Here is a 17,228-nt window from a genome sequence, read left to right on the forward strand (position 1 = left end):
TAGTAATTTGAGTCAATTAGACCACAATTACATTACTCAAACTTATGCAAGGCTACGTCATCAATAACTAAGTAAATCCAAGTTGATTCCAGCGAACAGTTACTGGTTTTGGTGGACCAATTAAACATTTCATTTCTTTTGTTCTTGTTAATCTGAACATCTAAATATATACTAAGAAATAGTCAGTCTTGTTGGGTGAAGTTAAACTGCGGTTTTGTGAATTTGAAGAAAATATATACTCCTATATTCTCTTTGTAAAGGAAAAAATGGATTGATTAGTTTGAAATACAGTACTACTATGATTTAGTTGGGTCGATTTTGGTTTTGCTCGCAACCTTTAAATTTGAAGCTGCCTTGCCAATGAGAATAGACAAACTTTTGAAATATAGAGCAAATTACAATATGCGAAGTCGGTGTTTTTGGGAACAAATGCAAAATTAATGTACTACAGTAGAGAGACATCCAAAGCAGATCACTCCACAAAAAATACAAGGATTTAGAATAATCAAACAAACACAACACCATCAAAAAACAAAAAAAGAGGCCACACTTGCATCAGTATCACCTCGCTCCATTCATATTCAGCTGGGAAAACACCTCATTCGCATTAAGACTAGAAACCGCACCACTAAAGGAGCCACAAATCGACTCGTCTCCATCCCCAGAGAAGCTCTGCGTAGGCAGCCGCTGCAGCACGCCCATCGGCAACACCCACGACACCTCCGTCGTGCTGTCCTCATACGGCTGCCTCGGCACCGCCGATTCCTGAAGCCGCCTGCAGTACTCCAAATCCCACAACACATCCACCATACTAGGCCTATCCGCCCCGCATTCCTGCAAGCACTTCTCCACCGTCTCCCCGAACTTCCTCAACGAATTCGGATTAATCTTCCCCACAAGACACGGATCCACAATCTTCTCCAGCTCCCCCCTCCTCTGCCACACCATCCCCCAATCCGCCAAGTTCACCTCCTCCCTCGGCAGCTCCCTGTCCACAGCCGGCCTCGCGCACAGCACCTCAAGAAGCACCACCCCGAACGAGTACACATCCGATTTCTGCGTTAGCTGAAGGCATCTAAAGTACTCGGGATCCAAGTAACCGAAGCTCCCCTTCACCTCAGTACTAACATGCGTCTGATCAAGCTGCCCAGACCGAGACAGCCCGAAATCAGCAACCTTCGCCACGTAGTTCTCGTCCAGCAAGATGTTTGTTGACTTGATGTCTCTATGGATGATCGTCCCGGTTGAGCCCGTGTGGAGGTAGTGTAGCCCCTTGGCCGCGTCGCAGCAGATTCGCAACCTCTCGTCCCATGAGAATCGGCACGTTGAAGCGTTATCATCAATTCCTTCCCCATACAAATGCTCCCTCAAAGTTCCTTTCTCCATGAATTCATAAACAAGTATCATCTCGCCTCTCTCGTCACAGTATCCGATCAGAGAGACGAGATGCTGGTGTCGAATCGTGGCCAGCAGTCTTATCTCTGTGTGGAACTCCTCAAGCCCCTGCCCGTGCCCTGCCTCACTTCTCTTTATAGCAACTTTAGCACCGTTCCTCAGCGTCCCCTTGTACACTTTACCGAACCCTCCTTCCCCGATCATCAGCTTCGGGTCGAACTGCTTCGTGGCAAAGAGAATCCCGGACAGCGGGATCTTCAGCCCGAGGTTTAGGTCAGCGAATGGAGATCCGGTCACAGATGTCCTGACTGTAGTCCTACTATACGAACTCCCCCCGTACAAGCGCCCTAACGGCCAATCAAAAGCCTCCTCCGCCTTCAGCCTCAGCTTCCGCTTTCTCAATCCAAAACATACTAATGCAAACACTACCACAACCAACACCAATCCGCCAAGACACGAACCTACAACGATGAGCAAGCGTTTCCTCGATTTATCGGCCTTTTTTTCCCCAAGCAGCTCCAGTATCTCCACACCATTCAGAAACGCAGTTTTAGAAGACGACTGTGAGTTCGGGCCAACGCTTACATTCATAAAACCGGAATCATCCGATTCCACCACGTAATCTTTGAAAAACGGAGCTGCAAACTGCGGAACAGAATTCCATGGATACACCTCAACAACATAAGCCCCGTACATATACAGATTGAATTTAAACAAGTCCCTCGTGGTATTACCACTCACAATGTCACAAAAATGAAACCGAACGAGATGCAGAACGCCCTTCCCGACTTGAAACCGCCACGACATGTTGAAGTTATTCGCAGCGCCTCCACCAAGAATTTTCATCTCTTTAGCAGTACTGTATACCGAATCAGGAGCTATAAACACCGTAGCTCCATCTCCATACTTAATATCAGAACTATAATTACTGTTCTTAGCAGTATTTTGAAACAGTATATACGCATCGTCGGGGATCCAATACCTCATCAACGTATCCCTCTCCCGCGTAACGTTCCCCCCTCCGACGTTAATCCTATGAAGAACCCGCGGCGGGAAGTCCATCACGCCGTTAAAGCTTCCCTCACTCCCTCGCTGCGTCACGTGAGGAAGCGCAGTAGCATCTTGGATTAGCTCAGGCGGCGCAAGGAAGACCTCAATCGCGTTGACGAACGCGAAAGATCGTTCTTTTTCATCGGGATTGAATTCGATCTTCAGCTTCCCTGCGGCTAACTTAATAAAAAACTCTTCCACGAGCGGGAAAGCGTCGCTCTGCGCGGTGAAATTCGATAGAAGTGTGAATTTGGAAGCGGAGACGTGGAAGCGGGGGTTTCCGAGGAAGGGGAAGGGGAAGAAATGGAGGCGGACGACGTAGGTGCCGCCTTGGTCGAGATCGAGCTCGTAGAAGGATGATTTTCGGAAGATTCTGGCGGTTTGGTAGAGCGAGGGGGCTGGGAGAGTTTCGTTGGTGGCGGCGGAAGTGGTGTCTCTGTCTCTCGGTGATAGGAAGAATTTGCCGGGATTCTCGTCGCCGGTGAAGTTGCGTTGGTAGGTGAAGAGGCTGGAAGCAGAGCCGCAGTTGATGAAGTAGTTGTCGGGGAGAGTGTAAGAGGCTGCGGGGGAGATGATAACAAGTAAAGTGATAGAGAGTAGCAAGTAATAGTTGGATCCCATGGATGATTACAATTATTGCAGGAAATGGAGAAAAGGGAATTTGGAAACAGTAGAGAAGTAAGAGTCGATTACGTTGACATGAAGTTGACTGGGGTTCACAATTGAGGATTTTTTATTTTTTAAGATCTTTTTTTTTAATCTGTGGTAGAGATCAAACATGGAAAGAGTCTGGAAGTGGACCTCAATAACAATAAACATGGAGTACATTAAATTGGTAAGATGAGCATGCAAGTTGTATCATGTATGAATGGTTCTTCATGATAGATCTTGTTAACCTGCTCTCATTTTTTTGTTCTAGTATATAACAATATGAACATGTTCTTCAGCCTAGTTGTTGTTAGAATTTAGTATATTGAAGCATCTTTTGAATGCTTTGTATATGTAATAATTCTTTTATCTATTTTTACCATTTCATAAAAAAGAATATTTTGTTATAATGTCTTTTGTTTGGGTATGTTGAAATATGTTTTAAATAGATAGTTTAAGCAAAATAAGTCTAAGTATTCTGCACAATAGATAAGTTGCGAGTGGTGTTCACAGTAAGTAACTTGTCGGTTCTTGCAGAAGGAAAATTGTTTCACAACCTAGATAGGCTTTGAGTACCTATCATGAAAGGTTGCGACGTTAGTCCAAAAGTTTCCTTACCTAAGGAAATGAATGACGTCGGTGTGGTATAGCACTGGAAGAATCAAACAGTGAGATAAGTCTTTATTGACTATTTACTGAAAGATGAGGTCTCGGTGATTGTCATAACATTGAACATACGATATTAATTGAAAACTACTTTGACTTTTCAAATAGTGAGGGTATTTTGTTGCCCTAAAATCCTGATAGATTGGGTAATAAGTGATGCTAGTATGGTTATTGTAATGAATCGTGTGCTGGGAGAGAAGTCAGTATGATAATATCCCCAAGAGGTGTTTAGAAAAAAGTTTTATTATTCAAAAAACTAGCCAGTTGGAATTTATTCCATGAATAATAAATAATGTTTCTAAACTAGACCACTCTTGGAAAAAGAAATTAATTAATAAAAGTCCAATAGCAGACTTGATATTAATTAATGGATATTTATATCTTATACACGGGAAATGATTCAATTAAAGAGGAAGTCACGGAATACTCGTAATTTAGATTTGGACGGGCAGTCAATATTATATCTATAGTGGATGATAATAATATTTAAGTTTGGGCTTGAATTAAATTACTTTTAATATAATTAGTGAAAGCGTGAACTGTGACCTATTCCAATCTGCCACAGATCCCTAGTCTGGCCCAAAATAATTAACTTAATATTAAAGGGAGAAGAAGAGAATACAAACGGTATTAATCATAAAAAATTCGATCTCTACATTTTTGAAAGAGAAAAAAAAATGACAATTAAGTTCCAGATTTATGTCTTCAATTCTTCTCCAGCTTTTGAGGATTTGACAAGCTTTGCCCACACAAAGGTCAACTCTGAGTTAAAGGGAATAGATCAGAAGATCAGAAGATCAGTGGTAGAGATCGACTGGAGAAGGAGTTTGAATTCAATTTATTGAATTCATACGGTAAATCGTTGTTTTTAATTGCATATATATTTTCAGTATGATCTGTGCTTATACGCTTATGAACATGTTTATTTGTTTACAATCGGAAAAAACATGTTTAGATGTAAATCTTTCAATCAAACTAAATAGATTTCCACTGCAAAACCAACAGTTGGTTCTAGAGGGTTAGATTTGCACCAATGAGCAATGTTCAAGTATCACAACATGTCCCTTAAGCAGGCCACTGAGTACCTTTTAGAGAGTCCACAATAATGTGGACACGGCCAGTGGACAAGCCACAAAAAGTTGTCCACAGCCACAAATCACATTATTTTATCAATTATTGGTATATTTTTGTTCAATTCAAATAAAAATTATCGGACGATAATAATTAGAAAAAACACATAATTTAATTTTTAAAAAATTAGAACCAAATATTCGTTGTATTATAAAAAGAGGAAAATTATACAACGAAAATTATCGACATCATACAAACAACACTGCATCAAACACCGAATGTGCCCCCTCCCACAAGTGCCCATATCTCTTCAACCAAATCGGCCTGGAGTTGGGTATGTGTTGTTTCCCTGCGCATATCGGTGAAACATTGGATCAAGTATTGATCACAACGTGGTACACCCATCCGTATCAGTGCACTATGGCAACACCGTGACTTGAACTAACACTCTCGTCCGATGCCCAGCGCTCTGCAGCAAATCCTTCATCATCTATTATCACGTTATGCTATATGATACTCCCTCTGTCCGCCATTAGAAGTTTCATTTCATGGCGGCACGAGTTTTAAGAAATGTTAAGAAAAGAGGGCGGAAAAAAGTTAGTGGAATGGAGTCCCACTTGTATATATTACTTTTAAATGAAATGTGAGTAGAATGAGTTAGAGGAAGGTGGGGTCCTATTACCATTTATTGTAAAAGTGAACAACAGGTCGAACTAAAATGGAAAAACAGGACTCTTGTTCGCGGACAGAGGGAGTACATGCATACATGATATTGGCGACATCATTTTCATGCCAAACTCATGCCAGACACCGTGTAATGGCCCATCGCGCTTGGAGCACACCAAAACCTCGCTCAAGATCCTTCCTAGCACCCTCTTGATGTCGCACGAAATAGGATTTTTTTCGGAGCAATCGGATACCGGATTGTCTTGACAAATATGGGGCAACGAGGGTATATCCCATCTGCCAAATAGTAGGCCTTGTTGTACTACGTGACGTTGGCCACGAATTTGACCTCCGGACCCTCACCCCAGCACTCGTCATTGAAGAGATGCGACAACTGCAGAACGTTGATGTCGTTGTTCGACCCTGCGACACCCAAATACGCATGCCAGATCTGCAACGGGTAGTCAGCAACGACTGCCAGAATCATCGAGGGGTGTTTGCCTTTGAATCCAGTAGTGAACTGCCCTTTCCAAGCCACCATGCAGTTCCTCCACTCCTAGTGCATACAATCGATGCTGATAATCATATCTGGAAAACCGTGCACCCTCCCGTGCGTATCTAGCAGTATTTGGCAATCCTCGGCGGTTGGCTTTCGTAGATACTCTGGCCCGAAGATGTCCTATATGCTCCTGCAAAACTGCCTCCAAACCGTTAGGCTAGTCGTCTCAACCGTTTGTCGGTATTTGTCGAACATGCCAACCGGTCCGGCATAGGCAAGCTACCTAATTGCAGCGGTACACTTCTGAAAGGTCGACAATCCGATCTGGCCGCTGGCACCACGTTGGAGGGTGAAGCACATGTACCGTCCCGCTAATGACGTCTCTATATGGGTGAAGAGCCGCTGAGACATTCTAAAATGCCGACGGAAAATCTCTGGTGGATAACGGAGGTTATCGCCAAAGTAGTCATCCATCAGTCACTGGTGAGCACCGGCATGGTCACGTCGGATTATCCGCCGAGGATAGATCGGACGAGGGACCGCCGCTGCCGCCTCCCACTCCGCTTCCTCATCAGCTTCTCGCTGCATCTCTTCAACCACCGCATCAAACGCCTCATCCCAAAATTGTTGATAATCATCATTGTCCATTTTTTGAAAGTGGTTTAGAGAAAAATTAAGAAGAGTAGAGATTGGAATTGTGTGAAAATAATAAGGGGAATAGGGGATATTTATAGGAGAAAAAATGAAAAATAAAAAATTGGTGACCGGCACCGCCGTGGATTGTCGGGCCGTGCAATAGGCTGCAATGGGCAGCACCGCGGCCTCGGTCCCACCGTCCTGTCCTCGCCGTCTACTCGGTGCGGCCCCGTCCTCCCCTCCGCTGCGGCTGGACGCGTCTAGCGCTGTAGAGCGCCGCGGCGCCGCAGAGGAGGCGGCGGCCACCACGGCTCGCCTATAGTGGACACTCTTGCATCCTCCTAGACGCCTTGTCAGACCGGGATGTGAGGGGCCCTTGGGATCTGGATTCAACCGTTTGCACCAACGGTTCTTCATGATAGATCTTGTCATCTTAAGAGCCTAAACAAATTTTGGCTATACAAATTGAACAAGATAAAACAATCGAAAAATTATATCCTTCACAAGCTAAGTAATGTCTTCAAAATGTGAGGGGCCCTTGGGATCTGGATTCAACCGTTTGCACCAACGGTTCTTCATGATAGATCTTGTCATCTTAAGAGCCTAAACAAATTTTGGCCATACAAATTGAACAAGATAAAACAATCGAAAAATTATATCCTTCACAAGCTAAGTAATGTCTTCAAAATATTTAATATTCAAAGCATCTGATCTTATCCCTCAGTTTGGTAGTTACATCGAGAGTTTTGGAGGAGCTTTGGAGAAAATGGTAGCAAAAGAGGAACACACCCATATGGCCGTATGCATAAGATTTTATATTAGAGCATCTCCAACGACGGCTAGCGGGCCGGCTAGCCGATTTCCGGCGCTGGCTGGTCCGCTAGCCGAACCATTGGAGGCGGCGAGCGGCAAAACGGCGAAGAAATCAGCGAGCCTACGCCTGTTTACGGGCGCTGGCCGATTCGCTAGCCGGTCGGCTGGCCGCCATTGCAGGCGCCCCATCGGCTAGCGATCGGCCAGCCCATTTTTACTTTGTCTTTTCGAAGAAATGGAAGAAAGAGGAGAGATGCAGAAATGGAGAAGAAGAAGAAGAGATGAAGAAGCGAGATGGAGAAGACGGCACTTTTTATTTTTAGGTTTTAAATGGATTTAGTGGACTTTATAAATGGACTTTTAAAGTTGGGCTTTTGGGCTATCAAATTAAATTTATTTAGTTAAATTTTAAAGATGAATATTAAAGTGAATCTTAATAAATGGACATATTTAACTTTAAATTAATTCCATATATGTGTCGTAAATTGAATTCCGTATTTTGTGTGATTGTAATTTATTTGTTTTATTAATTATGTAATTTTTTTTATGACGCACTTTTTTAATTTAAATGAAATTAATGAATTTTCTCGTATATGTCTCATAAATTTAATTCTGTAATTTAATCGTAAATTTAATTCTGTAAATGTAGTTGTTTTGAATTATTTTTATTGCGGCTGGCCTATGGCTGGCCTATTTGAGTAAATGCTGACGTGACAGGTGGAATTTTAGTGCTGCTGACGTGGCAGAGAGAGAGAGTGGCCTATGGCTGACCGAGTTCTATTGTGGATGCTCTTATTCACTCATTGGTAGCACTGTATATGTTGTGATGCGTACAAGATTATACATTGTGCATGAGGAGGATCTTGTTATATCGATGTATAACGTTGGGAGGCACAAAAGTGGATCCTGAGATACTTGGTACTATTCCCGACAAGTTGACCCAAATAAATAGTATTCTCTCTGTCCCATAAAAAAATAAAATGTTTTCTAAAATGAAAACAATGTCATCACTACTTTTTCTTTTCTCTTACTTTATTCTCTCTTCATTAATTTACAAAACAACACTATATAAAATCTTGTATCGAAAACCAAATGTTTCATATCTGAATGGATTGAGTTAAAGATAGAGGATTATAATTTTTAAGGTTCACTAACGAACTTTAATTTGTATATTATACTATGTTAAGTGAGCAGAGTTCCACATTAGCAGGGGTTTGCGAACCGGGTAGTATGCGTTACCCAACAAGTATTGGGTATCCAATACTGGAAAGACTAGACTGAGAAGCAATTCCAAATAATGTGACAATGCTTCTTCTCTGCTAGCCCATTTTGTTGGGAAGTACTGTATAAGGAAGGAAACTCAGTTTTGGATCCTAGAATATTGCATTAAGGATATGAGACCATGATATTTTTCCACCTTTATTTTGTGATTGGATTGATTTTCCACATACAATTTGAAGTGTTGAAATAGTAGTTCAAACCTCAGCAATTGTTACATAGTATGGATACACATTGTTTGATAAAACTAATGCAGTCCCCATAAGTCACTACAAATGAGATGTAGGAACAATATAGCAAGAAGTGAATGAGTAATATGAGAGTCTATGACTGTAAGCTATGCAACAAGGATGATATAACAGGACACTTTTCTCAATGAATCATAAGGAATGTTATAGTGAGTGAAGTTTTTTTTTTGTCATGCCAAAAGTACAATGATCTAGCTCTTGTTCCATAACTCTATTGTAGAAAAAATAGAACTAGAAATGGACAAAGCAATACGTAAACCATGTTCTAAAGAAGCTGAGAAAGCCAGAAGTGAGACATTGCAATTTGGAGAACTTGGAGGAACTTGAAAAGTTAAATTAATCATAAAATAATCAATAAATTAACAGAACTAAAGCAAAGAAGAATACAAAAGGGCTCTCTCGAAGTCTATGCCTCTCAATCTCTCTACCGAAACAAAGAATCCAAGAGAGCCAAATATTTGGCGAATTCCCATAGAAACTCAACGCCGCAAATTCACTAAAAAGAATAAAGTTTCTAGGCCAACATCCACCCAAACACTGACGCCAATGCAAAACTAGCCAACACCTTCTGCACGCTCATCAATTTCTCAGCCCCACTCTGCAAAGACCACATCAATTCGTTAATAAATGTGTTTAAATACACATAATTAGTTTGTAGTTTGTACTAGTACTATTCTTACATTTCACAAAGCAGCCATGTTCCAAGATTTGACAAAAATATTCTTTTCTTTAATTCGAATAGTGAATCTATAATTGGAAGCAAATTTTGCAATTATGTTATATTCAAGATTTGACAAAAACAGAAAATGGGACACCATCTTTATGCATATAACCACCACATTTAATTGCTAGTTAAGCTACAATGGATTCACCGACAAAATGTGAAGAGATCTACTTTCCAAATTATTTACAATGACTTGGTCAAGTTTTTTTATTAAGTAATGAAACCCAAGCACTTTCTTTTTCAAGAGTGTTCAGTAAAGTATTCAAATTTCAAACTATGCAAGTATATGAAACATAAAATCAAAATAACCAAAAATTGGATATTGCTTTAATGACCAATGTAACCTATAGGATTAGGAACAAAACAATTTGGGAGTGCTTTATGGGAAGTGTTTTAATGAGTTTAGATATGCATTAATTACCATTAACAACATGTACTTTGGTTGGTAAGTTAACGTACCAAATCACCGACTGAGACAGGGGCAGGGGCGAAGGCGTCGGCGCCAGGTCCGGGAGCTTCGGCCGGGGGTGCTGGTGGTCCGGGCGTCTCAGGAGCAGGAGCCGGGGCGGCGTGGTTCTTGCTTTTCGTCTTGCTCGGTGCTGGCGCCTCTGTTGGCGAGGAGGCGGCGGCCTCGGGTGCGGGAGTCGACGGCGATTGGACAGGGGGTGAGGCTGTCGGCGGAGAGCTCACTGGCACTGGAGCTGGTTGGGGAGAGCTTACGACTGGAGGAGTTGAGGCCGGAGCTGTAGCAGGAGGAGTAGAGACTGGCGCCTCAGCTGGGGCTGGAGTGGTGGGGTTGGAAGGAGGAGTGGCCTTGGCGGCTGAAGGGGCATTAGCTGGGGCGGAGGAGGGGGAAATGGCGCCGACGCTGGCGACGAGGCAGATGAATACCACTAGGATTGCGCTTCCTTTATCCATAGGACTTTGATAAGAGAGAGTGTGCAATGGTGATGATCTAACGAGTGAGAGGGTGAGCTATATAGGACTTTGATAAGAGAGAGTGTGCAATGGTGATGATCTAACGAGTGAGAGGGTGAGCTACATAAATAAAGGATAGACCGATGGAATTACACCGTCTCGAATGGTACACTAAAATTTAAAAATAAGATAGGTAATTAGCTCCAATAGTATTTTAAAACTAATTCTATTTTTGATTTTTGGAAAAAATATACTTCAATTGTCCCATTAAAAATAAAACGTTTTTCTTTTTTGTTTGTCCCATTAAAAATGAAACGTTTCCTAAAATGAAAATAACTCTATCTCTATTTTTTCATCTCTCTTACTTTACTCTCTCTTCTTTAACTCACAAAACAAATTGCATAAAATCCCGTGCCGATTTCCAAATGTTTCATTTTAAGTGGGACGGATGGAGTACGTATTATTAAACCCAAACCTAAAAGTTTTTGAAATTTTATGAGTAAAAGAAGCGTAATATACTTTTAAGTTTAAGTTTAGCATAAATAGTTGGAATAAAATTATATTTAATATGACATTTACACTAAAAATAAATTTGAGTTTAACGCAAATGGTTGAAGATACTCTTAAGGAATTGAGGAACAGAGAGATAGGCTCGACAACTAGGTGGGGATGGGGCCATGCGAGAGCGAACAAATATGTGGCGATTAAACAGACTGGAGTGGGCCCGATTTGCATGTGACTAACGCCACCTCACCAACGGCTCTTTTCTTTTATTAGTTTGAAGATTTTAAAAATGTGATATAGTGTTTCCCCAAAAAGGTAAAAATCCAGATAAAGAAGTCCTCTGTTTGAGATTGATTTAGGTAAATGGGCAGTGATATTATTAGAATATGTGTATGTCTCATATGAACATTACAGTTGGCAACGTAGGAATGGTGGGACCACAGTGGAGGCAAGGAGAGGTCCAATGAGCGGCGGTGATTAAGGCTTTGCTGATCTGCACAAACACACTCATCCCCACTGTATCTGATTTCTAAATGTAGCCGTTTGCCCATAAACGTATCATCTTCTTTCTGCATGCTTCGTTGTTCTAAAAGATTGGCTTTTCAACTTGGTGTGGTTATACTAGTAATGTAACAGCCCGCCCTCCTAGAGTACAATAAATGCATCGAATTGCTACCCAACCGATTCTAAAGATGTAAATATAGACCAGGGTTACATTTAGAGAGAAATATCAGAGTAATTAATAGTAAAGACTTGACCTAGAAATTTTAAAGAAAGAATATGTCATAAATGATTCAAAGGTCTTAAGTGTACGACATGGTATCCCAGACAAAATCATAAGGAAAAGGGCTAAGGCCACAAACAAACGTAAGATGCAAATATCCCCAAAAGAAATTCCAAAGAGTATCAAAATTCAGCGGAAAACGACCAAGAGAGAAGCATAGCTATGTATGGTGACACAACTACACTTAGAATTCAACTCCATATTCATTAAGTAAGCTGCTCAACACCCGCCACCGCTCGTCATCATTCAACCTGCACATAGGAAAACACATGCAGGGCTGAGTATTTTGAAATACTCAGTGAGCTCATTGCCAAAACATTTTATTTCAAAAGTTATGCCACCCTTACCAAGTGAACTCGAGTTTTAAGCAGTTAAGAGAAATATCACGAGTATCACAAAAATATTTTCCATAGACTGGCCAGTCAAAATAACTCCCCATTTTCTCATCAAATTCCACAATCACATATCACAATCTTTCCATGGTGCGACGAAAGCGTGGCCACGCTTTTCGTCCACGAGACCGGCCGACTAGCTAGGACGGCTCACGATCCCCTCGTGTACACAGCCTGGTAGGGTTTGCGGCCCATACTCAGACCCGAATTCGTATATCATATCCATAGCCCTATAGCCCAATGGAGCGAACTCACAAACTAGGCATCAGGCACACAATCTCATCTCACAATAAAACAAATATAGGCATGGCATAACAGTTAAACCACCCTTATAGCTCCGATAATTATCTTTGACAAAATAAAAGAGAGTTTTTGAGAGTAAAGCCCACCTTGACTGCTTAGATTTCAAGTAGTTTCGCTTTTTCCGATAACTGGCTTCGCAACCGAGGTTTCACCTTTAAATTCACATAGGCACGTATTCACAAATTAGGTTCAATTATAAATTCTTAACTTATGCATGTCTCGTTACTTCTCTCTTTCCCAACGATTCACCTAACTCTTCATAACCTATAGATTTCAAGTCACACTCACCAAGAATTACTAATTTCAAGTCATGCTTAACATACATATATTTCTTAGCGTCTCAACCCTAGATCTGTCATCATATGTCATGCAAAAGTATTTAGCCATCAAGCACATACTACACAACACACACTTCAACACACACACATCACACGCATAACACACACACACACGGCACACACACACCTCACCCTCTCGGCACACACACACACACATGTTTCATATCCCTTCTTATCCCTTTTTCTCTCAATTAATATGCATGAAGGTTCAAGAACACCGATTAAATCGGTTGGAAGAAAAAGAAAAGGAGAGGTATAAGAAGAACAACATAACTCTTAAACGAAAATATATTTTTAGAGAAAATCAATCGGTAGAAACAAAGTATAGGCTTGGTTCTTCAATATCCACGGATTAAACTTCGATTTCTTCTCAAAAGATGAAGGATTTATGGAGTAAAGTGGAAGAAAATTGAGAGAGCATATGGGGGAGGGATTTTCGAAAACTATGGGGGCTAGGGTTGGGGTTGGTTCTTATTTATAGAGTCCAATGAGATCTTTAGGTAATAAGAATAGAATATTTGGTAAGATCTCATTCTCCATAAACTAAATAAAATGATATAATATTTGTGAAGTAGGGAAGAAGAATTAACAAAAATAGAAGATGGCAAATCCCCAATATTTTCAAAAATAATGCTTTCCATAAAGCCAAGATTTTGTTTTGGTATTTTCCCATATAGTATAAGATATTATGGAGCAAAATAAAAATAAGGAAAATCCTCCATGGAATAAGGTATGGGGCGATTTCTATGCCCTTTTAAATAAGGCATGGATTTTTGAATATTAATTAGAATAAAGTAAGGTAAGATCTCTTGAAGTATGGAAAGATTTGGTAGAATAAATATATTATAGGTATGGAAGGAAATCAAGTAAGGGATCAAATAAAATCAATTAAATTCATTCCTTCCCAACTATAGTGATTTTCGAAAATCACTATGAAATAAGGGGGCTCGATTTTTGTGTTTCTAAACAAGGAAATAATTGGCTCTTAGAACTTAATTTAAATAAATATCCCAAGGATTAAATTAAATCCGGAAAAATAGAAATCCTCCACAAAAGGGGCTAGGGTTCGAAATTCACAAGAATTAGGGTGACAAGTATTTATGGAAATTTTCTCCAACATTCTCACTCACCCTTAAACAATTAAATTGCCACATAAACAATAAATAAAACACATGTCACATCATCAAATCAACAAGGTTGACTTTTCAAACTTTCAACATAGACTCATCTCACGAAGTTAAAGCATTCTCGATTCCACGTCATCAACAATTAATTCTAGGGCTCTAAGATTAGGGTTTTAAATTCCGGGGCGTTACATCCTACCACACTTAAAGAAAATTTCGTCCCGAAATTTGCTACCTTTCACGGAAAGAGCTCCGGGTATAGCTCTATCATCTTATCCTCCTGTTCCCACGTGGCTTCCTCGGGTCCGTGGTTTCTCCATTGAATCTTCACGAAAGCTGTGGTTTTATTTCTCAAGGTTTGAACCTTTCGATCTAAGACTATCTGGGGTTGCTCCTCGTAGCTCAGATCCGGGCTTACAGCAATATCCTCATTACGAATCACATGCTTCGGATCGAACACGTATTTCCGCAGCTGCGATACATGAAACACGTTGTGTACACTCCCAAGGCTGGGCGGCAGCGCTAAACGATAAGCTACGGGTCCTACTCCTTCTAGAATCTCGTACGGCCCGATAAAACGCGGTTTCAGTTTGCCCTTGACTCCGAAACGCGTTATCCCTTTCGACGGGGATACCTTGAGAAAAACTTTATCGCCAGCGTGGAACTGCAAATCCGTCCGTCGGACGTCGGCGTACGACTTCTGCCTGTCCTGAGCTTCCTTCATTCGCGTGCGGATTTGTCGAACGATTCCGACCATCTCTTCGACTGCATCGAGTCCAAGCGCTCTTCGTTCGCCAACCTCGTCCCAATAAAGCGGTGATCTACACTTTCTCCCGTAGAGTGCTTCGTATGGCGCCATGCCGATCGTTGCTTGAAAACTGTTGTTGTAGGCGAACTCGATCAATGGGAGTGCGGTCTCCCAACTTCCGCCTCGGTCGAGCACCACGGCTCTTAACATATCCTCGAGAGTTAGTATCGTCCTCTCGGATTGTCCATCGGACTGGGGGTGGAAAGCGGTACTAAAGTTTAAACGCGTTCCAAGCTCGCGTTGTAAACTAATCCAAAACTTTGAGGTAAACTTCGGGTCACGATCAGACGTAATCGTCACTGGAACTCCATGTAGTCGCACGATCTCTCGAATGTAGATCCGAGCCAGCTTATCCGATCCGCGGGTTACGGGGATTGGTATGAAATGCGCGCTCTTGGTAAGTCGATCGATTATCACCCAGATCGCGGTATTCCTTTTAAGGGTTTTTGGCAACGCCGTCACGAAGTCCATAGCGATGTGCTCCCATTTCCACTCGGGTATCTCCAGCAGTTGTAACTTCCCGTACGGTCGTTGGTGTAAGGCTTTCACCTGTTGATAGGCTAAGCAGCGCTCCACGAAAGCTGCGACGTCTCGCTTCATGCCGCTCCACCAAAAGGACTTCTTCAGATCCTGATACATCTTCGTGCTCCCGGGATGAGCAGTGTATGGGGTTTCGTGCGCTTCGCTCAAGATCTCGTTCCTAAGACTCTCGTCGTTCGGCACACACAATCTCCCTTCAAAGGTAAGAGCGTTATCGGAAGCCTCACTAAAACTTCCGGACTCACCGGTTCTCACTTCGACTCGAATCTCTTCTAATCTTTCATCTAGCCGTTGAGCTGCAACGATCCTCGTTCGTAGATCAGGTTCCACTATCAACGCGGTAATCAGACCTTCCACGGTTTCGGGGGTTCTAACTACCTCTATCCGCAACTTACTCAACTCTCGTACTAAGTTTTCCTCTTATGTCAGAAAAACAGCGAGTTGCGAATGGTCTCTACGGCTTAAAGCGTCTGCTACCACGTTTGCCTTGCCAGGGTGGTAGTTGATACCACAATCGTAGTCCTTCACCAGCTCGAGCCACCTCCGTTGTCGCATGTTCAGGTCCTTCTGCTCGAAGAAGTACTTCAAACTCTTGTGGTCCGTAAAGATTTCACACCTAACTCCGTAGAGATGGTGCCTCCAAATCTTTAGGGCATGCACTACCGCGGCTAACTCTAAGTCGTGGGTGGGGTAGTTCAACTCGTGCGGTTTCAACTGTCGCGACGCGTAAGCGATCACCTTGTTGTTCTGCATCAACACGCATCCTAATCCGACCTTTGAAGCGTCGGTATAAACTACGTAGTCGACTCCAAGCTCTGGCACGGCTAACACTGGTGCGGTGGTCAGTTTTTTCCTTCAACAGCTGGAAACTCGCTTCACACTCCGGCGTCCAACTCACCTTGATTCCTTTCTTGAGCTGCTGGGTCATGGGTCTCGCTATCTTAGAGAATCCTTCTATGAACCTTCGGTAGTATCCTGCCAAACCCAGGAAACTCCGAATCTCGTTCTGCGTCGATGGCGACTTCCATTGCTGCACCGCCTCAACTTTGGCGGGGTCCACTCGGATTCCTTCTGCTGACACGATGTGCCCTAAGAAGTTGACTTCCTTCAGCCAGAATTCACACTTGCTGAATTTGGCGTACAACTTCTCCTTCCTCAACGTCTCCAGTGCGATCCGTAGGTGCTCCGCGTGCTCCTCCTCGTTCTTCGAGTAGACTAGGATATCATCTATGAACACTAAGACGAACGTATCTAGGTACGGGTGGAAAACGCGGTTCATTAAGTCCATAAACACGGCTGGGGCGTTGGTTAGACCGAACGGCATCACGACGAACTCATAGTGACCATATCTGGTACGGAAAGCGGTTTTAGGGATATCCTCTTTTCGCACTTTCAGCTGGTGGTATCCGGACTTCAGATCCATCTTAGAGAACACTCCGGCTCCTTGGAGTTGATCGAACATGTCATCTATCCTCGACAACGGGTACTTATTCTTGAGGGTCAACTTGTTCAACTCTCTATAGTCGATACACATTCTCATTGACCCATCTTTCTTCTTAACGAAGAGCACCGGTGCGCCCCATGGCGAAACACTGGGCCTAACGAAACCTAGGTCCATGAGCTCTTGCAGCTGAATCTTTAACTCCTCTAACTCCTTAGGTGCCATGCGGTACGGCGCCTTTGATACGGGTGCGGCTCCAGGTTCGAGATCGATCGCAAACTCTAACTGCCTATCGGGCGGCGGTCCAGGTAATTCCTCGGGAAAGACATCGGGAAAATCTCGTACGACAGCAACGTCTTCAAGCCTCGCTTCCTCCTTCTCT

General features: G+C 42.5%; 1 protein-coding gene and 1 pseudogene across 1 annotated transcript; both read right to left on the reverse strand.

Moving 5' to 3' along the window:
• Nucleotides 1-354: 354 nt before the first annotated feature.
• On the reverse strand, nt 355-3,144 carry LOC125211570 (putative receptor-like protein kinase At5g24010 pseudogene; annotated as a pseudogene).
• Nucleotides 3,145-9,283: 6,139 nt separating this feature from the next.
• On the reverse strand, nt 9,284-10,718 carry LOC148932451 (uncharacterized). Its single transcript, XM_089064294.1, has 2 exons — nt 10,154-10,718; nt 9,284-9,568 (listed from the first exon to the last, which is right to left on the reverse strand). The coding sequence occupies exons 1-2, from the start codon at nt 10,610-10,612 to the stop codon at nt 9,485-9,487; spliced, it is 543 nt and encodes a 180-aa protein (XP_088920420.1). The 5' UTR covers nt 10,613-10,718; the 3' UTR covers nt 9,284-9,484.
• Between the last annotated feature and the right edge of the window lie 6,510 nt (nt 10,719-17,228).

The sequence above is a fragment of the Salvia hispanica genome, chromosome 2, assembly GCF_029641045.1.
Source record: "Salvia hispanica isolate PSC_SH4W2 chromosome 2, Shi_PSC_v1, whole genome shotgun sequence".
Lineage (NCBI taxonomy): Eukaryota > Viridiplantae > Streptophyta > Magnoliopsida > Lamiales > Lamiaceae > Salvia > Salvia hispanica.

What these genes read in the sequence shown, in the direction of transcription:
- LOC148932451 (XM_089064294.1), bottom strand. Translation starts at nt 10,612, where the DNA reads ATGGATAAAGGAAGCGCAATCCTAGTGGTATTCATCTGCCTCGTCGCC. An exon ending in CTGTCTCAGTCGGTGATTTG is followed by an intron (nt 9,569 to 10,153) that starts GTACGTTAACTT and finishes TGGTCTTTGCAG; the next exon opens with AGTGGGGCTGAGAAATTGAT.